This window comes from Lonchura striata, chromosome 6 (genome assembly GCF_050655825.1).
Source record: "Lonchura striata isolate lonStrDom1 chromosome 6, ASM5065582v1, whole genome shotgun sequence".
Classification (NCBI taxonomy): domain Eukaryota; kingdom Metazoa; phylum Chordata; class Aves; order Passeriformes; family Estrildidae; genus Lonchura; species Lonchura striata.
In genome coordinates, this window is record NC_140708.1 from 40,447,892 (window position 1) to 40,474,337 (window position 26,446).

General features: G+C 54.2%; 1 protein-coding gene across 17 annotated transcripts in view; it reads left to right on the forward strand.

Annotated features, from left to right (window-relative positions):
• Nucleotides 1-1,518: 1,518 nt before the first annotated feature.
• JAKMIP3 (Janus kinase and microtubule interacting protein 3) overlaps nucleotides 1,519-26,446 on the forward strand; it is a 60,881-nt gene continuing 35,953 nt past the window's right edge. For 5 of the 17 annotated variants that reach the window (XM_085583017.1, XM_085583025.1, XM_085583022.1 and 2 more), the window contains exons 1-3: nucleotides 1,520-1,761; nucleotides 24,260-24,396; nucleotides 25,272-25,461. In XM_085583017.1, the coding sequence (XP_085439143.1) occupies nucleotides 25,327-25,461 (135 nt within the window). In that variant the 5' untranslated portion in view covers nucleotides 1,520-1,761; nucleotides 24,260-24,396; nucleotides 25,272-25,326. Of the gene's footprint in view, nucleotides 1,762-14,590; nucleotides 14,817-18,792; nucleotides 21,340-24,259; nucleotides 24,397-25,271; nucleotides 25,462-26,446 lie in introns of those variants that run through there. The other 12 variants (XM_085583021.1, XM_085583024.1, XM_085583027.1 and 9 more) reach the window with 7 other exon arrangements.

Here is a 26,446-nt window from a genome sequence, read left to right on the forward strand (position 1 = left end):
GCTCAGAGCCCTGCCAGGGCCTGGAGGGGCTCCAGGAGAGCTGCAGAGGGACTGGGGACAAGGGATGAGGGACAGGACACAGGGAATGGCTCCCACTGCCAGGGGCAGGGCTGGGTGGGAGATTGGGAATTGGGAATTGTTCCCTGGAAGGGTGGGCAGCCCTGGCACAGGATGGAATTCCCAGAGCAGCTGTGGCTGCCCCTGGATCCCTGGCAGTGCCCAAGGCCAGGCTGGACACTGGGGCTGGAGCAGCTGGGACAGTGGGAGGTGTCCCTGCCATGGCAGGGGGGCACTGGGTGGGATTTGGGGTCCCTTTCAACCCAGAAGAGCCCATAATTCCATGACTCTAGAACTTGATCCCATCTCTGATGCTGGGAGCAAAGCTTGGTACCTGTTTTTAAATCCAAGTATCCTTCAATCCCCCCCTGCCCTTTTCAGCAAGGCAGCCCTGCTGGAGGAGCAGCCCCGTGCAGGTTCCAGCCCTGCTGGGTGCAGAGCTTTGGCTTCCTCAGGGAGCTGGAAATGCCCATCCTGGCCGGAGCGAGGGGCCCTGAGGGGCAGGTTTGGAACAGCATCCTCAGCTGGCTGGGAAAGGACAGAACGGAGAGCTCTGGATCAGCACGGGAGCACTGCTGATCTCGGGATGGGATGGGATGGGGTGGGGTGGGGTGGGGTGGGGTGGGATGGGATGGGATGGGATGGGATGGGATGGGATGGGATGGGATGGGATGGGATGGGATGGGATGGGATGGGAGGGCTCTGGAGCCGGGAGCGCTGCTGATCTCGGGAAGGATGGGATGGGATGGGATGGGAGGGCTCTGGAGCCGGGAGCGCTGCTGATCTCGGGAAGGATGGGATGGGAGGGCTCTGGAGCCGGGAGCGCTGCTGGTCTCGGGAAGGGAAGGATGGGATGGGATGGGAGGGCTCTGGAGCCGGGAGCGCTGCTGATCTCGGGAAGGATGGGATGGGATGGGAGGGCTCTGGAGCCGGGAGCGCTGCTGATCTCGGGAAGGATGGGATGGGAGGGCTCTGGAGCCGGGAGCGCTGCTGATCTCGGGAAGGATGGGATGGGATGGGAGGGCTCTGGAGCCGGGAGCGCTGCTGGTCTCGGGAAGGGAAGGATGGGATGGGAGGGCTCTGGAGCCGGGAGCGCTGCTGATCTCGGGAAGGATGGGATGGGAGGGCTCTGGAGCCGGGAGCGCTGCTGGTCTCGGGAAGGGAAGGATGGGATGGGAGGGCTCTGGAGCCGGGAGCGCTGCTGATCTCGGGAAGGGAAGGATGGGATGGGAGGGCTCTGGAGCCGGGAGCGCTGCTGGTCTCGGGAAGGATGGGATGGGAGGGCTCTGGAGCCGGGAGCGCTGCTGATCTCGGGAAGGGAAGGATGGGATGGGAGGGCTCTGGAGCCGGGAGCGCTGCTGATCTCGGGAAGGGAAGGATGGGATGGGAGGGCTCTGGAGCCGGGAGCGCTGCTGATCTCGGGAAGGGAAGGATGGGATGGGAGGGCTCTGGAGCCGGGAGCGCTGCTGATCTCGGGAAGGGAAGGATGGGATGGGAGGGCTCTGGAGCCGGGAGCGCTGCTGATCTCGGGAAGGGAAGGATGGGATGGGAGGGCTCTGGAGCCGGGAGCGCTGCTGACGTGCTGCCGGAGCTGCAGTGACTCCGCAATGGCTGAGCCTGCCGGCACTGAGCTCATCCCGCAGCCTGCCGGGGAAACCTGTCCTTAGCTCCTCCGACCGCTCGGATCCGCGCTCGGGCTACGTGGTGAGCACATTTGACTCTACGCTTGCGGGATTTTAGTGTTTTTTGGTTTATTTCCCTTCTCTGTCCTCTCCGTGCTTCCCCGGACCAATCGATGCATCACTCCTCATCTGATGCCACTGTTTAGAGGACAGAGAGGGAAAACAGAAGCATATGCAGCAGGGATGGATTAATTTTTTAGCCTTTTGCAGTGTGGATCGTAAACATCTCTGTAAATGTGTCAGCTCGGGCAGCCGACAGGTTTTATGTGGAGTGCAGTGCAGGCAGGGGCTCCCTCGGTGTGCAGCAGGGGGGAGTGAGCTTTCTGCCTACCTGTGCTCTTCATTAGCGTCTACCTGGGCTAATGAGCGCTTAACTGTGCTTCTTAATTAGTGCCTGCCTGTGCTTATTAATCAGTGCTTACCTGTGTGATGGATGTATAGAAATGGGCATAATGTGTGGCAGACAGACAGACAGATTTGCTGCAGGTGAGCCGTCTGCTGCTAAAGGCTGCGTGGGCTCCATTTGCAGGTGTGTTGTTGGCATTCTGTGTCTGAGGTTTTTTCTCCGGGCTGCTGATAACCACGGCTCTGATTTGCGGAGCTCTGCTCTCGATGCCAGGCAGGGGATGGCTCTGCCTGGCACTGGGGCCCAGCTGCCCCTTCCTGCTCCCTGCGTCCCTCAGGATTTTTCTGTTGGAGTGATGCAGCTGGAATGCCAGGGTCACAGACTGCTGCTGGAGCTCCCCTGCAGGTGCTGGTGGTTGGGGTAACACCCGCCCTGCTGAATTGCTGTGACAAACAATCTGTGTCTGTGCTCCCGAGGAGCTGATTCGGGTATTTCCTGTCTGCTGAACCCTGTGCACGGCTGGCTCGGAACTGCTTCCATGGCAGTGCTGTGCCCAGGGAAAGCAGGCTCAGAACTGCTTCCATGGCAGTGTTATCCTTAGGGAAAGCAGGCTCAGAACTGCTTCCATGGCAGTGCTGTGCCCAGGGAAAGCAGGCTCAGAACTGCTTCCATGGCAGTGTTATCCTTAGGGAAAGCAGGCCCAGAACTACTTCCATGGCAGTGCTCTCCTCAGGGAAAGCAGGCTCAGAACTGCTTCCATGGCAGTGTTATCCTCAGGGAAAGCAGGCTCAGAACTGCTTCCATGGCAGTGTTATCCTCAGGGAAAGCAGGCTCAGAACTGCTTCCATGGCATCCTCACAGGAAAGCAGGCTCAGAACTGCTTCCATGGCAGTGTTATCCTCAGGGAAAGCAGGCTCAGAACTGCTTCCATGGCAGTGTTATCCTCAGGGAAAGCAGGCTCAGAACTGCTTCCATGGCAGTGCTGTGCCCAGGGAAAGCAGGCTCAGAACTGCTTCCATGGCAGTGTTATCCTCAGGGAAAGCAGGCTCAGAACTGCTTCCATGGCAGTGCTGTGCCCAGGGAAAGCAGGCTCAGAACTGCTTCCATGGCAGTGTTATCCTCAGGGAAAGCAGGCTCAGAACTGCTTCCATGGCAGTGCTCTCCTCAGGGAAAGCAGGCCCAGAACTGCTTCCATGGCAGTGCTCTCCTCAGGGAAAGCAGGCCCAGAACTGCTTCCATGGCAGTGCTCTCCTCAGGGAAAGCAGGCTCAGAACTGCTTCCATGGCAGTGCTGTGCCCAGGGAAAACAGGCTCCCCAGGCTGGATGGGCCCTGGAGCACCCTGGCAGGGTGACACTGCTGTCCCTGTCCGTGGTAGGGGTGGAATGGGATGTGCTTTAAGGGCCCTCACAACCCCAGCCACTCTGGGCTTTTGATTCTATTCTGTGCTATTTAACCTAAAAAAAGAGAGTTCTTTTATTTTTCTTCCAAGCTGCTTGCTCTCCCAGTCATTTTAAATGTGATTTATCTCATCCAGATTCTTTTTCCTTTCAGTTCAAGGGATGCCTTTATTGACACTGCTAAAAACAGAGACAGAAATTAGAAAACACACTTGGAGTCCCATTGACTTTTGCCTGACATTTCACAGCCAGGGCAATGTGTGTAGTACAAAACAGTAATTTCCTGACAAGAAAGACGCACAGCTGTCAGCCTGGGCTCTCAGCTGACCTGCAGCATCCTTACCTGAGTGCAGAACCTCTCTGCACTCGGGCTCCTCTCTGTGTAAGGGCTTGCTGGGTGCTCTGGATGTGCTCAGAAACTGAACATTTCTCAGATTACTTTACTTTGCAGTGCAATTTCTGCCTGGTTTGTGGTGGCTCCTGGCAGCTTCCTGACCCATAACCCTTGTTCTTCACCTGCAAATATCAGGCTGGTGGGAATTTTAGTGTTTAGTGGTGATTAAGGGTTTGCAGTGGCACCAGCAAGAGGCCACAAGAACAGCCTGACCAGAGGAAATTGCATTTGTCACCAAGGCCCTGATGGAGAAAATAACACCCCACTTGAACAAGGCTTTAAAGAATGTGCTGAAGGCTCATGGGTTGTCTTGACAAATAGCAGTCTGGGATGTATTTGTGGAACTGTGTGCCTGTAAATCCTTCCCTTGGTATGTGCTCAGTTGTCAACACCTCCCACGTGGTGAAGTTTCACCAAGTTTCCCAGTGCTTCATGTAAACTGTCAGTTTACATGAAGAGTAAAACTTTGCTTTTTTTTCCCTAAAATGCATCTCTATAATATTACTTTTTATTGCAGATGGCTTGAATTCAAAGTAGCATCAGCAAATGAATGTTAACAAGTGAAGGCCTTTAAATAATGATCTTTAACATTTTCCCTTAAAACATGTGTTCTCAACTTGTCACCTTCTGTGCTGCAGCTCTTCATGTATGATCAGGAACAGAGGCTCAGCTTCACTGGAAAAACAATTTAAAAAGCAAGTCCTAAAAATCTTACACATCCTGGTTGACTGGGATGTAGGATTAGAACCCAGCAAGACTCTAACAGCACTGAACAATTTTAAGACACATAAGAACATTTGTATGAGTATATTTTATTGTAAAAGCTGACAAATATTAGCCAGTATTTCAGAAATCCAAATGAAATCACTCGTGGGATCCTGTCTTTCTTTGCCCACAGTGGGCCAGGAGCAGGTACTTGCACACAGAGGAGAAGAGAGCTTCCTTCTCCCAGAGCAGTTGCTAATCCATTTCTAGTAGTCATTGCACCTGGAAAGCTAATTCCTGATTTTCCAGCTCCAGCCAAGTGTGCCGTGCCCAAATAAACGCCCAAAGGCCTCGGAGTTGAACAGAATTCTGCAGAAATGACTCGAATGGGGAATGACACGGTGGCAGACTTTTGAACACTCTTCCCTCCCGAGCAGACCCGCAGCTCTCGAGGCACACGTGTCAGGGATTTGTTATTTGCTGCTGCTGGGGAGCAGAGAGGAGGGTTCCATGCATTTCACTGTGAGCAGAGGCTGTGCCTGAGGAGACACAGCTGGGAAAGGCTGGGGATGTCAGGAGGACAAAGGGGTTTCCCCAGACACACGGGCCAGCAGCAGGCTGTGGGGCCCAGGCTGTCCTAAATCCAGGCGAGATCCTGGGCTGGAGTCTGGCTCTGCTCTGTGGTCATTCGACCTTGGCAAGGTCATGTGCCAACAGGGACTCTTCAAAAGGGTCACCTGGAGCTGCAGAAGGTGCCTTTCCTGTGCCCCCAGCTCACGCTCCTGGCTCTGGTTGTCCTGTCGGTGGTCCCAGCTCTGCTGCCCAGGGAGGGGCTGGGCTGTGACCCCACAGCTCTCCCACTCCCCTGGGGTGGGATCATGGGCTGGGCTGGGCTAGGGTCAGGGTTAGGGCCTGGGAGGGTCCTCAAAGCTCATCCCATTCCTGTGACCAGCCAGGTTTTACCCAGCATGAGGCACAAAGTGTGGCATTCACGTTTGGACAGAGACACCATTCTGTCTCTCAGGATTGCACAGGGAGAAGAAGAGAAAACAATCTTTGTCTCTGCTCCTTGGTTCTCCCCGTGTGGGATGTGGTGTGGGGATTGTTCATCTGCAGGGATGGCTGGGTTGGATTCTGGGGAAGTTGTTTGGGGTCAGTGACCAAGGGATCCAGCTGTGGCTGGGGCTCTCAGCAGCTGGATTGGATTCTGGTGAAGCTGTTTGGGGTCAGTGACCAAGGGATCCAGCTGTGGCTCGGGCTCTCAGCAGAGTCACGGGTTTGAGTTAGATAGGTAAGATAATAAATATATAGAATAGTATCTCTTTAAACAGTATATTAATGTAATACAATATAGTTTTAATAAAGCAATCCTTCAGCCTCCTGCTCTGGAGCAGACATCATGATTTCTTCCCTGCATCCAGGGTATCCCCACATTTTTCCTGTACACAGAGGGCTGAGGTACCACGAGATTTGGGCAGGGTGTGTCAAACACAGTTTGCTATGAGCACATACCAGATCAGGCAGCAGCCACTGGCCGTGTGCCGGGTTTGTTGGTCCCAGGGTTGTTGTGCTTGTTCTCAGTGTCACTGTTGGTGACCCCTGCTGTGCTCTGTCCCCTCTGAGCCTGGGGTATCCTCGTGTGGGGTTTGTGACATTGGTTATGGTACAATGGAACATTTATTTGCTTGATGTGCAGGATAAAAAGCAACTGGAAAACACTCAGTGGTCAAGATTTACCTGTTCCATCCCAGGTAATGCCTTCAGTGGTTAAAAGCCTTTTCACTCCAATCAAAATGCTTTTGGGATTTCTACTGTGGCTACTAATAACTAATTAAAAACTTGCTGTACTGGGAGATCCCAGCTTCGCTCCAGCTGTCACTGAAGGAGGTGGGATGGATTTGGGGTTTGTCAGCCAGCCCTGGTACATCCCAGAGCTGTTCCAAAGTGTCACTGAAAAATGTGGGATGGATTTGGGGTTTGTAAGCCCTGGTACATCCCAGAGCAGGATCTGGGGTTTGTAAGCCCTGGCACATCCCAGAGCAGGATCTGGGGTTTGTAATCTGTCCCTGGAACATCCCAGAGCAGTATTTGGGATTTGTAAGCTGTCCCTGGTACATCCCAGAGCAGGATTTGGGGTTTGTAAGCTGTCCCTGGTACATCCCAGAGCTGTTCCAAAGTGTCACTGAAAAATGTGGGATGGATTTGGGGTTTGTAAGCCCTGGTACATCCCAGAGCAGGATTTGGGGTTTGTAAGCTGTCCCTGGTACATCCCAGAGCAGGATTTGGGGTTTGTCAGCTGTCCCTGGTACATCCCAGAGCAGGATTTGGGGTTTGTCAGCTGTCCCTGGTACATCCCAGAGCAGGATTTGGGGTTTGTAAGCCCTAAAACATCCCAGAGGTGCTGGGAGCCCCTTGGGGAGGCTCCTGCAGGGCTGGCCCCGGGGCTCAGGCAGCCTTGTCACAAAGGGGGATCCCTTTATTGTCGAAGCTCCTCTGGAGCATTCCTTGCACAGTTTGGCACTCCCACCTTTCCTCTGCTCTTTCCTCAGCATTTCCCCCTCCAGCTGTTGCTGGAAGAGCCCAGAGTGGCAGAGCTGGGGGCTCCTGGCACCCCCAGCCCACCACAGCCCCCTGCCCTGCTCCTGCCCCTCACCTCGGGGAAAAGGGCTCGGGGTCGGGCTCTGCTCCAGGGAACAGGGACAGGAGCAGAGGGAACGGCCAGGCAGGCTCAGGGTGGGAGGGGGAGAAAGCATTCCATGGAAAGGCGGCTCCAGGCCTGCCACAGGCTGGCAGGAAGGTTCAGAATTCGTGGGGATGTGGCACCGAGGACATGCCCTGGTGGCCTTGGCTGCGCTGGGCTGGCAGCTGCACTCAGTGGGCTCAGGGCTCTTTTCCAGCCATAAGGCTTCCACAGCTCTGTGATTCTGCTGCACAGTCAGAGACAAACCAGAACGAGCCTTTGGAACAAAGGGTGGGCTTTGGGTTTCGTTTTCTCTCCTTTCCTGAACACTCAGCTGGTTCCTGAATTGGCACATGCAGAAATTCCAGTTCCACATATTGCCAGTCCCAGTTTATAGGGACAAAAGCAGCCCTGGCCAGGCTCTGGACTCTGCTGGTTTGCAGAGTTGCAGTGGAAGGGAGGCTCATCAGGTTTTATTCCCTTAGGGTACCTCAGGCATGGCAGAGTTAAAGGAGCTGGTGCTTGTTTCCTGTCAGTCACGCAGCAGGAGCAGCAGCCTGCCCTGCTTCCAGCCTGAGGGAGCTCTGCCAGGCAGCACTTCCTCAACAAAGCCAATTTCTTGCTTTCTTTGGTCAGGGATTTTTTTTTTTTTAATTCCCCTCTTACCAAAATATCAGTCTGTGTCCTAGGACTGCCATGGCTTTGGCCTGATAAGGTTTTACAACCACAAATTGAGTAAAAAAAACATAGTGGAGAAGCAAGGAGTGCAGAAAACAGGATATATCATGGGTCTGAAGAGGAATGGAAAAGCCAGGAATGCTTAAACCTCCCTAGAGTTGTGCTGCAGGAAAGAGGAGGTGGGTGTGGATGCTGAGGCAGGAAAGGCAGGGGCACAGGGATGGGGACAGCCACTAAGGCTGCTGTCAGAGTTAGCATCAAGAGCAGGAGCAGACAGATATAAACATGGTCTTGTCCCTCAAAGCTGTTTTGGGAGTTTGGGGGCTGTGGGATTGCGTGTTTTTTTGTTATTTTGTCTGTTCAAAGGGAAGATATGAAATGGGAGTGTGTGAAATGGGTTTCTTCAGCAGTGCCCAGTGACCAGCAGGATCCCAGGCTGGTTTGGGTGGGAAGGAGCTTAAAGTTCATCTGGTTCCACCCCTGCCCTGGGCAGGGGCACCTCCAGGAGCCCTGTCCAGCCTGGCCTGGGATGGCAGCAGAGGGTCAGACTCAGTCTGGCACATGCCAGCTCCTCAGGGAGCCTGGCAGAGCCCTGGAGCATCTCTGCTGATGTGCAACACAGAGCTCAGTAAAGCACCTGGGGAAAAGCCTTAGAGTAAAGCTCTGTTCTCTTCCTTTCCCCGTAAATTCCTTGCCTTTACAGTGTGAGGGTTCTTTTTCCTTCCAAGAGCTGGGCTGGGGTTTTGAGGTCTGGGTATGTCCTGCTGCAGGAGCAGTAACAGTTCCGTGAGGGGAACAAGTTGTTGGTTAACTCGGTGTCCTGCATAAACATGTGAAACTAAAGAGAAATAAAGGCTCTGCTAAAAATATCCTTGCTGTTGTTTAAAAATAAGCCAGTCAAGAGCTGGATCTGAGACTGAGGAGTGTCACCAGGCACGAATGTCTCCTTTCTGCCTCTGGTTCCGTGCAGTCCCACGGGGGCATGGCAGAGCCGGCGAGCAGCCGTGGCTCCCGGGAAGGACTGTCTGCCTGCCCAGGCAGGGATGTCTCACCCAGCCCAGAGCCGGAGTGAAGGGCAGGAGCAAGGATCCAGGGCTGGCAAAGCAGCAGCTGCTCTTTGGGACGGCTTTGGAGGTGCTGCTGTGCACATCGCTCGCGGGCGCCGGGAGGTTCAGTCCCTGCTGAGCCCTGGCTGTGAGCAGGGGCTCCAGCCCTGCTGGGGGCTGCACCTGGGGCTTCAGGAACGTCATTTCATGCCTGATTATTTCATATCAATGACACTCATCTGTTTAGAGGAACATGCCTGCCAACTTCGGCCTTCCAGTTTCCCTGGAGCTCTGAATTCCAAGCTGGCTCGGCTCACGTAGAGTAAAACTTCCTGAGATGTTTTTTCATGTTCTCTATCACCCAAATCAGTTTTGTTACATCCAAATGTAGCCACGCAGGCCTGGTAGGAGTCATTTGTCCCACCAGCTGTTATTTCATTGCTGTTGTGTTTTCCTGCTCGAACGCACTGCTGGCTCTGGCTTGTGCCGGCCCATGGCTGACAATGAAGTGGATTGAGCACCAGAAATGGGAGTGGAGACCTCGCTGTGCCAGGCTGTGCCCAGGAGAGCAGAGCCTGTGGCAGTCCCTCGGCACCCCCAAGAGGCCCAGGTTCCCACAGGTGCCTCAGTGCAGTGGTGCTGAGCAGCCCAGGCCAGCCTGCCCCCAGTGCCACCACCTCAGCCCTTGTCCTCTCGTGAGCAGAGGCTGGGAGGGAGCTCAGAGAGAAAAGCCCTGTGTCAAATGTCACATTTGGCAGCCCTGCAGTACCTCTTCAGAAAGTCTCATTTGGACCCTGAAATATTTGTAATATTCTTGCTGGGATATAGGATTTGTTTTGTTTTTTTTTAAAAAAAATTGCTACACATCGACTTTGAAGATGAGGCATAAAAATTATTTTTAGCATTTGATGCTAAGTCATCAGGGATGATAAAGGAGAAAGAACAACATTTATAGCTCCCTTCTCTTTGGCAACAGCAGAAAAACCCCATCCTCCCTGGCTGAGTAAGGAGCTTTCCTCAAAGTTGACCTCAAAGCTCACCCAGTGCCACCCTGCCATGGCAGGGACACTTCCCACTGTCCCAGGGATCCAGGGGTGCCACAGCTGCTCTGGGCACCTGTGCCAGGGCTGCCCACCCTGCCAGGGAACAATTCCCAATTCCCAATCTCCCACCCAGCCCTGCCTCTGGCAGTGGGAGCCATTCCCTGTGTCCTGTCCCTCATCCCTTGTCCCCAGCCCCTCTGCAGCTCTCCTGGAGCCCCTCCAGGCCCTGGCAGGGCTCTGAGCTCTCCCTGGAGCTGCTCCTGTCCAGGTGAGCCCCCAGGTGTGCCAGGCTGGCTCCAGAGGGGCTCCAGCTGCAAAATAGGCCTTTAAAATTCTTTATTTTAATTAAACATAAGTGCTTCTAAAAATTCAAATGCCATTCTAAAACATTTCACTTTCATTTTTGACAGCATCTCAATTTCTCATCTTGATGTTTTGACTCAAATGATTGAGAAATAAATCCGTCACCAAAAAATGTTCCAAGCATGCCGCTGCCTGAATGCCAGAAAAGAATGGAGACTCGGACAACTATTCATTATGAATAGGAACCAGAGCTCAGTTTATTCGTTTTTCAGCTTCAACTTTTATACAGTTTTTGCCCCCAGCCTCAACGATAAGCATAACCCTTATTAGTCTCTTGCCTTGCGGTTTCATCATAAGCATGCAGTGATTGGTTACATTCCTTAAAGCTAAATATACATCAGAGTTCCTTTCTTATCTGACAACCTCATTGCCAGATGTGCACAGCCTCTGCTCCTAACCAGGAAACATATCCTTTATGACTTTGCTTACCATATAGGAATCACATCAAGGACAGACTGACCTTGACTCTTTATTTCAGGAGATCTATCTCTAGGTGGGCTGAAGGGTAATAGCCCCTACGAGTCCCCCAGCACAGGCAGGGATGTTTGCCCCAGCAGTGCTGTGGGGTTTGCAGTGCCCAGCACAGGCAGGGATGTTTGCCCCAGCAGTGCTGTGGGGTTTGCAGTGCCCAGCACAGGCAGGGATGTTTGCCCCAGCAGTGCTGTGGGGTCTGGAGTGCCCAGCACAGGCAGGGATGTTTGCCCCAGCAGTGCTGTGGGGCTTGGATCCCCATCCCTGGAGGTGTCCCGGGAGTCCCTGGAGGTGGCACTCAGGGCTGGGGACAGGGTGGGGATGGGCACAGCTGGCACTCCCTGGGCTGGGAGGGCTTTTCCAGGCTGAACAATTCTGTGACCTGTGTGTCAGATACTGCTTTGTGCCCGCAGCCCGTGGCAGCTCTCTGGGAGCTCAGCCACTGATCTGCAGCAGTTTTTGCCCTTTTTGAAAAAGGAAAGGAAAAGGCAGAGGAGCAGCAGGCTTGGCCTCCATGGCAACAGCAACAGCTGCGCTGGGCTCCAGCCGTGCCTGGGGAGGTGCTCCTGAGCACGGGTTTGGTTCCAAAACCTGTTTGCTACCAAAACCTGTTTGCTACAAGCCCCTTTGCAGCGAGGGAAGCCGTGTTTCCCCAGAGCAGTGAGCAGAGGGAGGTGTCGCTGTGCAGGGGCCGAGCAGGGCTCTGGGATCCCCCGGGGGCTGCCAGGGACAGGCTTGTCCTGGAGAAAGGGGGAGCAGGGCAGACAGGGAACTGGGCACTGAGAGCCCTGCTCAGCTCCAAACTGGGCATTTCACTGCCATCCCCTCTGGTTTGTAACCTGGAGAAAAGGGGAGCAGGGCAGTGCCAAACAGGGAATTTCACTCCCATCCTTTCTGGTTTGTAACCTGGAGAAAAGGGGAGCAGGGCAGTGCCAAACAGGGAATTTCACTCCCATCCTCTCTGTTTTGTATCCTGGAGTAAAGGGGAGCAGGGCAGTGCCAAACAGGGAATTTCACTCCCATCCTCTCTGGTTTGTGTCCTGGAGAAAAGGGGAGCAGGGCAGTGCCAAACAGGGAATTTCACTCCCATCCCCTCTGGTTTAGTCCCTCCCAGCCCGTGGCGTGGGCTGGAAGTGCCCAAGGGCAGGTTGGACACTGGGGCTTGGAACAGCCTGGGGTGCTGGAATCCATGGCAGGGTGCAGTGAGAGGAGCTTTGAGCTCCCTTTCAGGCCAGACCAGCCTGGGGTTTTAAGGATATAACAAATACACGGGTCAGACTGCTGAAGGAAAAGGCTGAGTTTTTGGTGCAGAGGTTCAGCCTTTCGGGGTCTGTCTCCCCTCGCAGAGGTGTGGCTGGTGTGTGATCTGCTGCATTCTGTCCTGGGGCTCGGGGCTGGTCCCCCTCCCCTCCAAGGCCAGGCCAGTGCCGGGAGCTGCTGTGAGCAGTGGCTGTGGCAGCAGGAGCACAGCCAGCCCTGCTCTCCTGGGCTTTGGAGGCTCTTTTAAACTGGGATTCTCTAGCGCTTCAGGCTAATATTGATTTTCTTTTTTTTCTGGTTTGATTATTTCTTTATTGAGGTATTCACCTCATGTCTCCTGCATGACATGAAAATTTCATTCTTCTGCTTTCTTACTCATTCTCTCATTGAATCCATTCTAAAACTCTCAACTGCACCTTATATTTCTCTTGTTAAAGAAGATGCTGTTCATTCATTCACACCTGAAAACTGAACCTGATGGTCACTAATATTTTAGTGGTTTGAACAGATTTATGTCTGCAGAGATGTCAGAATTCTCTGTGTATCTCTTCTATTCATATATCTTCTGCACCAACATTTGTCTGCTGCTGGAGCCCCCTGCATCTCAAAACCTGATGCTCAGAAGCTTTGTAACCTTGAGGACTTTGTTAAATCCATGGAAATTTGCAGGATGTGTTTGAGATTCAGTAGTGCCAGCACAGGAAGGAAAACAAGACAGTCCTTTTATGTAAATGGCATCTGCATTCTCGCTTCTAATTAAAAAATTGAAGGGAAGAGCTTTCTGTAATTAAAGGACATGTTTGCTAATTTGTCATAAGCTGGACTCTGGAGCAGTTCTGGTTGGGTCATTCTGGAAGGAACTTCCAGCTTTCCCTCTCCACAGGAACGGGCTGAGCACTCCCCTTCTCTGGTCACAAATGCCAAGGGCAGGGCAGGGTGAGCAGGGGCAGGACAGTGTCCATGTGTCCGACCCGGGTGTAGCAATAAAGGCAACCCCAACGGGGAAGAAATTATGATCTCTGCTCCAGAGCAGGAGGCTGAAGGATTGCTTTATTAAAACTATACTATATTACATGAATATGCTATTTAAAGAGACACTATTTTATTCTATATATTTATTTCTTACTTACCTATCTAACTCAAACCCGTGACTCTGCTGAGACTCCGAGTCACAGCTGGATCCTTTGGTCACTGACCCCAAACAACTTCCCCAGAATCCAACCCAGCCATCCCTGCAGTGAACAATCTCCAACCACATCCCACGTGGGGAGAACCAAGGAGCAGAGACAAAGATGGTTTTCTCTTCTCTCTGTGCTTCTCCCAAGAGACAGAATCGTGTCTCTCTGTGCAGAGGGTGTGACTGCCACAGCCCGGGCTGCTGGGCCTGGAGCTGTGCCACTCTGCATTCACCTGCCCGGGTGTGGGGCGGTGCCAGAGCTGGGGGATACCCTGGGGCGGCCTGGGGAGTTTTTGGGGTGGGTCAGCTGCTGCTGCTGCTGCCCACAGCTCGGGGTGAGCCATGGCAGGTCGCCCAGCTGGGTCGTACCTGTGCTCATGCCCACCCGGGCAGGCTCAGCCTGGCAGAGGGGCTCTCAGCCCCTCCTGGCTCACCTGAGACCCCGCTCAGGGACCCCCGGGCTGTCCCTCCGTGCTGTGGCACTGCAGAGCCCGGGGACACGGTGGGGTCTGCCCCACGGCTCAGGGCTGTGCCTGGGTGAGGAGCTCTTTCCCTGCCCGGTCCCATCCGGGGGATCCTGCAGCTGTGGAAAGTCCAGAGGGATCCTTCCAGAGCCAGCCTCACTCCTGGGGCACTTGGTATCCCTGCCAGCCTGCCAGGGCTCCAGTGGCAGGGATCCCCGGGCAGGCGTTCCCATTTCTGTTGCCATTTCCATTCCTGTTCCCGTTCCCATTGCCATTCCTGTTGCCATTCCCATTCCCATTCCCGTTCCCGTTCCCATTCCCATTCCCATTCCCGTTCCCATTCCCATTCCCATTCCCATTCCCATTCCCCTTCCCGTTCCCGTTCCCATTCCCATTCCCATTCCCATTCCCTTTCCCATTCCCATTCCCGTTCCCATTCCCATTCCCATTCCCATTCCCATTCCCAGTCCCATTCCCATTCCCATTCCCATTCCCAGTCCCGTTCCCGTTCCCATTCCCAGTCCCGTTCCCGTCCCCATTCCCGTTCCCGTCCCCATTCCCAGTCCCGTTCCCGTTCCCATTCCCATTCCCGTTCCCGTCCCCATTCCCGTTCCCGTCCCCATTCCCGTCCCCATTCCCGCTCCCGCTCCCGCTGCCGCCCCGCACGGCGCCCGCAGCCCGGGCTGTGCCGGCCGGCAGCAGCCGCGCTCCGGGCGGGCAGCCGCGTCCCTGTGTTTTCCAGCCGCGCAGGTGGAGGCTGGCGTCCCTCCCTGCTCGCTCCGCCGCGGCTCCCACGCATCCTTGGCTTTTGATGTTTTCCCCCAAGACGCCGTTTCCTGTTGGAACGTAAGCAGATGGGGAGGGTTCGGTGGAAGCACCTCGGGAGAGGCCGGCAGAGCAGTGGATGCAGGAAGCAGATCCTCCCCGTAACGCTGGCAGGGTTTGGTAAGTTCCAGCTGAAAATGAAGAGCGGCTCCTTTGCTGAGTCACAGCCCCGCCGAGCCGGAGCCGTGACGAGCCGGGAGCCGCCGCGCCGCCGGACCGGGGCAGAGGTGAGCGAGGGCCCGGGACCCTGCCCGGCTGCTTTTCTCCCTGAAATGACTTTAAAATCTCATTAAAGCGCTCTGTGAGCTGAACGCCGTCTGCGGGAACGTGCGGCGGCACTGGTGGCCCGCAGGGTGGGGGTGGCATGGCTGTGCCGAGGCAGATGCCGGGAACATCCCGGGCACATTCCCGGCACATCCCCGGCACATCCCGGCACATCCCGGCACATCCCCCGGCCACATCCCGGCACATCCCGGCCACATCCCGGCCACATCCCGGCACATCCCGGCCACATCCCGGCACATCCCGGGCTCATCCCCGGCCACATCCCGGGCAAATCCCGGCTCATCCCGGGCACATCTCGGGCGCATCCCGGGCACATCCCGGCACATCCCGGCCCATCCCGGGCACGGAGCGGCTGCGGGCGCTGCCAGCGGCTCAGGATGCGCGTCCCGGGCAGGACTGAGCCCTACCCCGGGGCCGGAGGGGCCCGGAGAGCCGTGCCCGGTGCCGGTGCCGGTGCCGGGGCAGGCGGAGCCCCTCCCGCGGCAGCGCCGGTGCCGAGGCTGTGCCGGAGCCGCTCTCCCGTTCCGGGGCTGCTCCGGGGCTGCTCCGGGCCCGGCACCGGGGCTGCTCCGGGCCCGGCACCGGGGCTGCTCCGGGGCTGCTCCGGGCCCGGCACCGGGGCTGCTCCGGGCCCGGCACCGGGCTTTGCCTGCTGCGGGGCCACAGCTCCGTCCGTGCCCCGTGCCCAGCCCCGGGGCTGCAGATGCGCGGTCCCGGGTAATCGTTTCCTGGAGCTTTTTTATCTCTTCTAGCCCACGGAACTGGGTGTGAAATCCAGAGGAATTTGTACAGGGAGGAGGGAGCTGGGATTGCTGAAGGAAAGACAGGAGGGTTCCCTTACAACAGAGAACCTGCAGGTAGGACAGGGACCCAGGAGCAGTTCCTGAGATCCTGCAGGTAGGACAGGGACACAGGAGCAGTTCTGAGAACCTGCAGGTAGGACAGGGACACAGGAGCAGTTCCTGAGATCCTGCAGGTAGGACAGGGACACAGGAGCAGTTCCTGAGATCCTGCAGGTAGGACAGGGACACAGGAGCAGTTCCTGAGATCCTGCAGGTAGGACAGGGACACAGGAGCAGTTCTGAGAACCTGCAGGTAGGACAGGGACCCAGGAGCAGTCCCTGAGATCCTACAGGTAGGACAGGGACCCAGGAGCAGTTCTGAGATCCTGCAGGTAGGACAGGGACCCAGGAGCAGTTCTGAGATCCTGCAGGTCGGACAGGGACACAGGAGCAGAAGTACCACATCTGCATTTTTTGAACACTTCCAGGGATGGTGACTCCATCACTGCCCTTGGCAGGACTGGGCAACTTTTTCTGGGCTGGGCTGGGCTCCGGGGGCTGCTCTGGAGCTGGGGGCTGCCCCAGCACCAGGGACTCAGCTCCTGCCTTCTCCTGGCCAGGGTGGTTTGGACCCAGGAGCAGCAGAGCAATGGGCAGCTGCTCCCGGGGTTTGTGGTGTGTGATCCCAAGTCAAAGATTGCCACCAGAGAAATCATTTCATTTCCTGCCAGTGCCCACAGGGTGGTTTCTTGTTCTTGCATTAGTACTAAAAAGTAACTGGAACATCCTTTTCACCTACACAGTATCAATCATTTAATAACTTCCTGTTCAATGTCCTTCCAAAAATCACAGAGCCTCACTCTTCTATTACCTGGTTGCACCTATTATGTTTCATTTAGGAGAATCTGAGTGGATTAATGAGTGCCTACCATTTAGCTCTCTGCAGTATCATAATGCTTTTCCTCTGATTTCACATCTCCTGCCACTGGAATACCTTATTTACAATGCTGTGTGCACAACAGATGTCCTCAGTGATGACTTGATCTTTCCTCCTAAATCTCTGTGTGCAGGATATGTCAAACTGTATTTTTAAATGTAGATTATCTTGTACTTTCATGGATTGAATTTTGTGTTGCTAAGTTACCTATTTTTTCTAATTTGAGGTTATTGTGGTTTTTTTGGGGTGTTTTTTTTTTTTTTTTTTTTCTTTTGCCTGCCTTGTCCTCTTTCCTGATTGACCTACATAATCCTCTGTTATCAGCAGATTTTTATGTCCTGCCCCTTACCAGGTCACCAGCACAGCAAACAGTGCCAGCCCCAGCTCTGGGCTTGGAGCTCGCAGCTGGGAATCTCCTCCCTGGAGCAGTAACTCCCCTGTTTGCATCCCCAGCGTGCCTGGAGCTTGTTCCCATCCCCCTGCTCAGTGGCTCTCGGGGATGCACAGGAGCAGCCACAGCCACTGCTGCTCCTAACGCTGCCCCTGCGGGTGCCCAGAGCTCTGTGGAGCCGCAGTTCCTCCCTCAGTGCCCCGAGAACGGCCAGGCTGGGCTGGGGACACATCCCTGCAGGGAGCATCCCCTGGGGCTGGGGTCACATCCCTGCAGGGAGCATCCCTTTGGGGCAGGGGACACATCCCTGCAGGGAGCATCCCTTTGGGACTGGGGGACACATCCCTGCAGGGATCATCCCTTTGGGACTGGGGGACACATCCCTGCAGGGAGCATCCCTTTGGGACTGGGGGACACATCCCTGCAGGGATCATCCCTTTGGGACTGGGGACACATCCCTGCAGGGAGCATCCCCTGGGGCTGGGGACACATCCCTGCAGGGAGCATCCCCTGGGGCTGGGGACATATCCCTGCAGGGAGCATCCCTTTGGGACTGGGGGACACATCCCTGCAGGGAGCATCCCTTTGGGGCAGGGGACACATCCCTGCAGGGATCATCCCTTTGGGACTGGGGACACATCCCTGCAGGGAGCATCCCTTGGGGCTGGGGACACATCCCTGCAGGGATCATCCCTTTGGGGCTGGGGGACACATCCCTGCAGGGAGCATCCCTTTGGGGCAGGGGACACATCCCTGCAGGGATAATCCCTTTGGGACTGGGGACACATCCCTGCAGGGAGCATCCCCTGGGGATGGGGGACACATCCCTGCAGGGAGCATCCCTCGGGCATCCCCTCTGGTTTGGGGGACACATCCCTCGGGCATCCCCTCTGGTTTGGGGGCACATCCCGCAGGGAGCATCCCTCGGGCATCCCCTCTGGTTTGGGGGCACATCCCGCAGGGACCATCCCTCGGGCATCCCCGCGGCCGCCCCGGCCGGGCACGGAGCCGTGCGGCGCTCCCGGGCAGCGCTCGGGAGCGGGTCAGGAGCCAGACGGGCACAGCCCCTCCTCGGCCGAGGATCAGCGCCGGGCCAGAAGCCGCTGTCCCTGAAGGAGTAAATGCAGAAGGCTGAAAGGCTGGAGAACGCTGAACTCAAATCCCGATTCGGCAGCTGCCACACTGAGCCAGTGCCGGGAAGGGCTGCCCGGAGCTCCCCGGCCCGGGACGGGAGCCGTGCTGGGAGCGCTTCCCGGCTCCTGGGCAGCGCGTCCCACCACGGGAGCCTCTCCTCACCTGCACATCTGAGGGGGTTCCTGCAGCGGAGGGGGTCCCCAGGGAGGCCTCGCCAGGAGAGGCCACTTGGGAAGGAGTCACTTGGCCCCAGAGGTGAACTCCAGAACTCAATTTTAGTGACCGATGGAGAGCACAAGCTGAGGCAGCTGTTGAAGTTCCGCTTCTCCCCCCCCCCTTTTTTTTTTTTGTGTTTTATTTTTTGTTTGTTTGTTTTTTGGTTTTGGGGCTTGTTTTTGTGGGTTTGGTTTTTGGGTTTTTTGGGGGTTTTTTTTGTTTGTTTTTTTGGGTTATTTTGTTGTTGTTGTTGTTGTTGTTGTTGTTAGTCTTGGTAAAAAAAAAAAGGTTATAGAGTTCTTGTGTTGAAAATAAGATTTTCCCAGAGAAATGGACTAGAGAATTCCAGAATGGTTTCAGTTGGAAGGGACCTTAAAGCCCATCCAGTGCCACCCCTGCCATGGGCAGGGACACCTCCCACTGTCCCAGGTTGCTCCAAGTGCCTGGCCTTGGGCACTTGGCTGGGCAGCCACAGCTGCTCTGGGCAGCTTGTTCAGCCTGGGGCACTTGGACTGGAATTGTTAAGGTGGGGTGAAGCTGCCTGTTGTCCCCCTGGGCTCTGGGTGTGCCATGGTGCCAGGAGCCTCCCACGCCCTGCTGATGTGCCCGGGGAGGCTGCAGGGCAGCGCTGTCTGCACGCCAGGTACACTGCACCTCAAATCAGCATCTCAAATCAAATCGGCTTTGAACAATCGGATTGCAGCTGCAAATCCTCAGCCCTGCCCATGTGCTCTGTGCAGAGCCCCCTGGCAGAGCTGCCCTGGCCAAGGGCAGCAGCACCTCCGTGCCCCCATTGCCCATGGGCACAGCCTGTGGCCCATGCCACACCAGTGCTTCCACTGCTCTGAGCTCTTCCCCTGTGCCCGCAGCCCTTTCCCTCCCACCTGTGGCTCTGGAAACAGGAGCTTTGCTCTGCCAGGCTGGTCAGCACTTCGGGCTCATCGGCTGGGAGAACGTTTTGCTTCCAGGATTTTATTCATCATCATCCAGGGGCTGCTTTTGTTATAAAATCCTCTTTGTAATGGATCTTTTCTGTATAGTTGGAAGTATTTATTTAGCCTAGAGGGCTCCAGGAGAGCTGGAGAGGGACTTTGAAAAGAGCCTGGAGGGCCTGGAGAAGGGGGAATAGCTCCCACTGGCAGAGGGCAGGGATGGATGGAATATTGGGGATTGGGAATTGTTCCCTGTGAGGGTGGGCAGGCCTGGCACAGAGATTGGAAGGGCAGGAATGCTGCTAATTAAGCCCTGGCACTGCTGCCCCGATGGGTGCCACCCCCTGGGAGTGTGGGCACGCTCCTGCTTCCTCCCCAAATCACTGGTTTTGTTTATTTATGGTGGGGCTGCTTTGTGTTTACTGCTGTGTTCCTCAGCCGAGAGTCACGGTCAGAAACAGGGCAGAGGTGGCCTGGCACTGGGGAGGAGACTCGCAGCAAGTGCCACAAAAAGGTCATTTAAACCAGGATATTTAGTAATGAAAAATCAGGTTTGAAATAATCTGATCCTCAGTTTTCCAGGCTGCAGGAACAGCTTTTCACTAGAGCCTGATGGACATCTCCCAGCTGTTTGCATTTGGGAGATTAATCCACTTTCCATTCAAATTCTTGTCTGCTGCAGTGAAATGTCAATTTTTATCTTGGTTTAAAGCTGGGTACACACCTACTGAGAAGTAAAACACACTGTCAAATAGAAATGTAATTTTTGGATAGTCTGGGTCAGCCTGATGAAAGATTCCTACTCCCATCAGTGTTTTTCCCTGCTGCCCAGTTCCTCACAGCTGAATTTAATGATGATTAATCAGACTGGAAATTAACCTTAATTCTGAAATCCAAAGCACAGCGGTTTTGTTGCCACTGTTGAGTCTGTTATTTTTCAAGCTCATTTATAAATTTAATAAATCCAAGAACTGAAAATCTTTTATAAGAGTGTAGCAATTAAATACTGCCTTTTCCATCCTCAAATCCAGCTGTGTTGTGTGTTGGTGCCGAAGAGGGTTGGAGAGGTAGCATTAAATAGTTATTTAGGGATGTTAATAACATGCTTAAAATGTTTCCATCAAGTGCTTTTGGATGGTGCGATGCCATCTGTGTTAGAGTTGATTTAGTTAATTACACAGGCATGAATTCCTTGGGAGAAGGGGTGGCATTGCTGGAACAGCTTGTTTGTGAGCAGGAAACACAGTGACACACCATGAAACTCGTGGAATTGGGTCTGAAATATATTCCTCACCAACAGTCCTCCCCAAATTCCGCCGAGTTGCCACAGTTGAACAGATAATTTGGATGTCTGTGCTATTGGAGTTTATTGCAGAAACTCCAATGGATTTTTGTACCTTAAATATTGGTCCTCTGAGAAAAAGGAGAAATTACTTTCCTACCTAGTCACCTGATTTTAATTAATTATTGCTCTTTCTGCAAATTAGCCCTAAGAGCTGCACAGTTAACCAGGTGTCCTGCTTTAAAGCTGCCTGCTGGGGTTCAGCAGCAGTCCTGGCTGCCAGCATTGCATTCAGCCCTGTCCTGGGCTGGGACCTGCAGGATCAGCCAGCCCAGCCCCTGGCCCTGCACAGACACCCCAAAATCCCCCCGGGCATCCCAGAGCGCTGTGCAAACCCTCCTGCAGCTCTGGCAGCCTCGGGGCTGTGCCCATTCCCTGGGGAGCCTGGGCAGTGCCAGCCCCTCTGGGGATGAGCCTGTCCCTGATCTCCAACCTAAACCTGCCCCGGCACAGCTCCAGGTGCTCCCTATAACCATAATTAGCTTCATAATTGACACCCAGCTATGGTTTCACTAAAAACCAAACCCAAAATCCCATGTGAGGCTTGGGCTGAAGAGCCAGAGGTGGATTTCCATCCCTGGGTGTGGCACAAGGGGTAACCTCACACACAAGGGGAGTCAGCCCGGAGCAGCCTGGCAGCTGTGATGTTGATCTCACAAAGGACACGCTCCACACACCAATGAGTGAAAGCCTATAGCGTTGCAAGGATTAATCTCTGAGGAAAAATTCAGGTCAGTTGGGATTCGACATGTGTCCCTTACAGCTGCTGCAGGAATCGATCTAATCCTCAGCAAAACTTTGGCTAGACTTCCACTGCAGCGATGTCAGGGCTGGGGGATGAGGGGTGGAATTATTTTGAATTTAAAGCAGCTATTATTTCATGAAGGATAGGTTTCAGAGCTTACTTTACACTGGGAAGCACTGAGGGGGTTTTTATTTCCCAAATGGAGACTTGCCCTGCAGCAGGTAAGTGTGTTAGCTCTGCAGTGTGGGGAGCCTGCAGCTTTGGACCAGGCAGATGTGCCAGCCTCTGGGGAGGTCTGGGGTGGGTCACACACACTGCTTGTGGTTTTTAATACTCCTTTTCCCATGCAATTCCCACCAGGTTTCCTTCTCACCCTGCAGCTGAGTGAGTGATATGCTGTTTATATGGATATATGACAAATGTTCATATGGATAAAGCCCAGAGCACAGCTCCAGCACGGGACATAATTGCATGGCTTAGCATGAAATTCCTTTTCAGAGGAAAACTCATTTTCCTGCATTGGGATCTACAGGCTAGTGCAATCCTGAATGGAATGTGGATATTACTCATGTGAAAAAGTGGGAACTCAGCCATTACATTTTCTATTATAGTATTTCAAGGTGCACCAGAGGCTCAAAAAGATTTGTTTAAACTAATAAATCAGAGCAATTTGTCAAAAACAGAGAACACCAGTGCTCGCAGGGCAGATGTTGGAAATGTTCCATATTTGTAAGAACAATGTTCTGCTTTCAAATATTGGTACCCTGGGTAGGGATTAATTAACTTATTTTTCAGCATGGTGAAACATTCATTTCAGTAACTGCTACCTAGAAAACACATTTCCCAATTAGTCTTGATGTCTGAATTGCAACTCAGGAGGCAAAGGAAGCGTTGATCCCTGCTCAAGGCACTCTGATGCATTATTGATGCTGTTTTCAATATCAAACCTGCCAGGAATCAGATGCATGATCTGTTCTCCCAGCATCACACGTATGATGACCTTTCTGTTCTGTTAAGGTGACGTGTCTGATAGCTGCCCCTTCTATGTAACTCACTGGGAAAACAAAGGAAAGATCCAGGGGCAGGTGGCTGGTTTTCCAGGGAATGTCTGCTGTGCCCAGTGGGGAGGGGAGCTTGGGCCAGGCCCTGGTGAGGGTCTGTGCTCAGGCACCCCCGAGGTGCCCACGTGTCCCCAGTGCCCCAGAGCAGCAGCTCTGTGTGCCCTGAGCCCAGGAGGAGCCTCCTCCTGCCTGCTGCTGGCTGGGGAGTGTTTCTGTGGCCTGATTTTCTCCCGTATTTGTGATAAATATCCTCTCAAGGCTGGCCTGGCAGCTGGTCCCGGGTCCCAGCTGTGGCCAGGGCGTGCTCCAGCAGGCACGGCTGCTCTGGCTGCAGGGCCACACGTGTGGGAGCACAAGCCAGCACTGTGGTGGCTCCAACAATGGCACTTGTCCCCCTGCACACACACAAGGTCCTGGCTGGCACTGGGAGCTGCCTCAGCCCTGTTCCCATCCTTACCCTGGGAATAACAACCCAGCCTGTCCAGCTCTGCTGGGGCAGCTGCCAGGGCTGAGCTCTGCTAGCACCAGCACAGATCTCTATCTATATATCTATATATGTGTGTGTGTGTGTATATATATATATATATATATATATATATACACACATCCACCTGGCTGCAGCACCACCCCTGGGCTCTGCCATCCTTCACACGCTCACATCCCCACTGCTGTGCCAAGGCAAGACTCCACCGTCTCCTCCTCAGGCCCTCCACTCCTCCCAGGGGCTGCACTTTGTGACATTTCTGACATTTCTGACACGGTTTAGTGGGCATGTAGTCATCCCTGGACTAGCCTGTGCAGGAGTTGGAGTTCAAGGATCTAAGCAGATGCTTGGCATGAAATGTGTCAATCCTTACCATAAGCCTTTGTAAAGAAAATTTAAAAGGTGCATCACTGTAAGTATCAGGATCTGTGGCTCTACAAGCTGACCTCAGCCAGAATTCCCACCCAGTGAACTCTGCTCCACGGTGCCAGCTCTGTTTTCTTTTCTGTAAGTGCACAGATGTAAATTCTCTCAGCCCTCCCTGTTGAGAAGAATCCTGTCAGCAATTGCTCTCTCCAGTCCCTGCACCATTCACATGGTGATGTGTCTGCCACCCATGTGCAAGCAGTTCAAGCTTGCTGCTCTGCTTCCTCAGTTGAGAGCTAACCTGGCTCAGGCTGCCTCTGCCTTTGGAGGACTCCTCTAGGAAAATAATTGTAACGTGCACAAAGGCCTCATTTGCTGCAGCAGGTACAACTCTGCCTGTGGCTACAGGCTGCCCCATTTTTTATCAATAAAGAAAGAGGGTTTTAAATCTCCATTGGTGTGTTGTGTCTGCTTACACAAAGCAGCAAGAATCTTAGATGCGAAGAACGTGTACTTGTGTTATAGATTTCTCAGTCAATATCTTTAAATTTTAATTTATTTCTATTTCTTTGCACAATCAAACATGTTTCTTTTTATGGAGACTTCCAGGCTACAAAGTCAGGCACCAGCCTGAGTAACAGCAGAACTGAAATTGTTTGTACCACCTTGCTTTGGACAGTTAACATCAGGAGTGTTATTTTATTCTCCCACTTGTTTCTCTAGGGCTCGGCCTCCCTCCTTCCCTCTGACCCAATGTCCTGCATGATTTCTCTGGCTCTCAGCAGCTCTGCTCTCCCAGGCTCCAGCTCTCTCCCAGCCTTATATCCCATTTTTGTACCCCCAGAGCAGGTGCCTCCCTTGGCTCTTTTCTCCCTGACAGATTCAGGATTTTGCTCTTGCAATTCAAGCCAGGAATTTTTTATTACAATGTTGTAGTGGAGGCTGGCTCTGTTGCTGTTTTGCTGTTGTCACTCATGGTTACTCTCTCCTTGCAGCTGCCCTGACCTGCTGAGCCCCACCACTGACAGGGACAGTGCCTCTGCTGGGGTTGGAGCATGAGGGACAGACCGAGGCACTGAGGGCCACCAGCCAGGAGCATTGCTACCCACGTTAACAGGATCGCTTTAAAAAGGTTGGAAATGCTTTCCCAAATCTGAGCACTTTTTAATGGAACTTTGTACAGTGACCACCCTGTGATTCCATAATTCTGAGAAAATAGAATAAAATCTTCCCAGTGGTTGCTGCCTCCGAGCTGGGGACTGGTGGGTGGTTGTCCCTCCTGAACATCCACCTCCTCTGTGCTGTGTGGTTTCCACGTTCCCTGCCCTGTGTGCATTCCATGTCCTCTGTTCTCTGTGTGGGTTCCACATTCTCTGCCCTGGGTGCATTCCATGTCCTCTGTGCCCTGTGTGGGTTCCATATCCTCTGCCCTGGGTGCATTCCACGTTCTCTGCCCTGTGTGGGTTCCACATCTTCTGTGCTCTGTGTGGGGTCCACATTCTCTGTGCCCTGTGTGGATCCCACATTCCCTGCCCTGTGTGGACCCCATATCCTTTTCTCTGTGTGGGTTCCATATCCTCTGCCCTGTGTGGATCCCACATTCCCTGCCCTGTGTGACCCCAGGACAGTAATTGTCCAGGAGAAGGAGCAGGACCCTGCCTGGCAGGAGGGTGCAGCCAGGGGGACAGGCCCTGCTCCCAGGGAACAAGGGATGGGACAAGAGGCTGCATCCGAGGTTCAGGTTGGATGCTGTGCTGCACTGCTCCATGGAAAGGGCTGTCCAGTGCAGATGTGAAGTCCCCAGCCTGGAGGCTTTGAAAGCCACGTGGATGTGGCGCCTGGGCCGCGGGTCTGTCAGCGCTGGGGAAGGGCTGGACTGAAGGCGGCTCTCAGAGGAGTTTCCCAGCCCATCAAAGCTGTGGCTGCAGCCTTGGCCAGGGCTCCCAGCCCGGCCGGCTCGTGCTGGGCGCTGGTCCCTGCCGGGCCGCTGACGCTGTCCCTCCGCAGGCCCCAGAAGATGTAGAGCGGCCGGCGGCGAGCAGCGGGGCCGGGCTCCCTCACCATGGCCAAGAGGGGCTCCAGCAGCCGCGCCAGGGGGGACAAGCCCGACGCCCTGGCCGCCCTGCAGGCCGCCAACGAGGAGCTCAGGGCCAAGCTCACCGACATCCAGATCGAGCTGCAGCAGGAGAAGAGCAAGGTGGGCAGCTTCCCCTCCCGTCAGCGCGGCTCCGCGGCGAGCGGAAAGTTGGGAATGCCGGAGTTCCCTCTGCGGTGCTTCTGTTCCCCTTTCACGCCAACTGCGTTCGGGTTTTGCACGCAAACTCCCCCAAAGGCAGTGCTTCCCCAGGGCTGCAGTGCTGAACCTCGGCTCTGCCTCCTGCGCTGACTCCCAGGCTGAGGGAGAGCGACCCTGGGCTGGAGCCGCAGCTCTGAGAGCTTCCAGCTTCACCCTCGCATCACTTCTCACAAGAGCACCGAGTATTGATTGGCTTTTCCCCAATTCTCCAAATCATTTCCACTGATAGACCTCGGGGGTTTTTGGTTCCAGAATAGAAGTGTGTTGCCATGCAGGGACAAAATTATAGTTTGCATTTTTCCATGAATTCGCATCACTATTAGGCATTTTAGACCATGAATCTGACACACAGGTGTAAGTAAATAGAACATCTGTTAATCTTTTTGCTGCACAGCATTTGCAGCTTTAGGGCTGAGGACTTTGTTTTCCTTCTCCCTGTCCTTCACAGCCACTTCTGCCCATGGCTTCTCTAGAGTTTATGGCACGGTTTTAAATTGAAACATCACTTGAGCCTTGTGTGATCAGGTACAGTCAGTTATTTCTGCTGAATAATTCATTGCTTCAGGAGCTTCTGGTAGAATGCAGCTGTTTGGGGCTTCCCAGGAGTTTGCTCAGAGCTGTTCGTGCCCTGCCTGTGCACGTGCAGGTTTGGCCTGAGTGCCTGAGCGGGCCAGAGTGCTGGCCTTGGCACCTGATTTTTCCCTTATTTTGGGGGTAATCTGCTGTGAGAGCTTCTGCAGAATAAAGTAAGGACTCTGACTTACTCAGAAGGTACTGACTGAGTCCTGAATGTGCATTAAACATGAGCCTGCAGTGAAAGAAAGGTCTTTGCTACCACCAGTTTGTAGACACAGACATACCAGCATTGAGGTGTAATAGTGTAAAG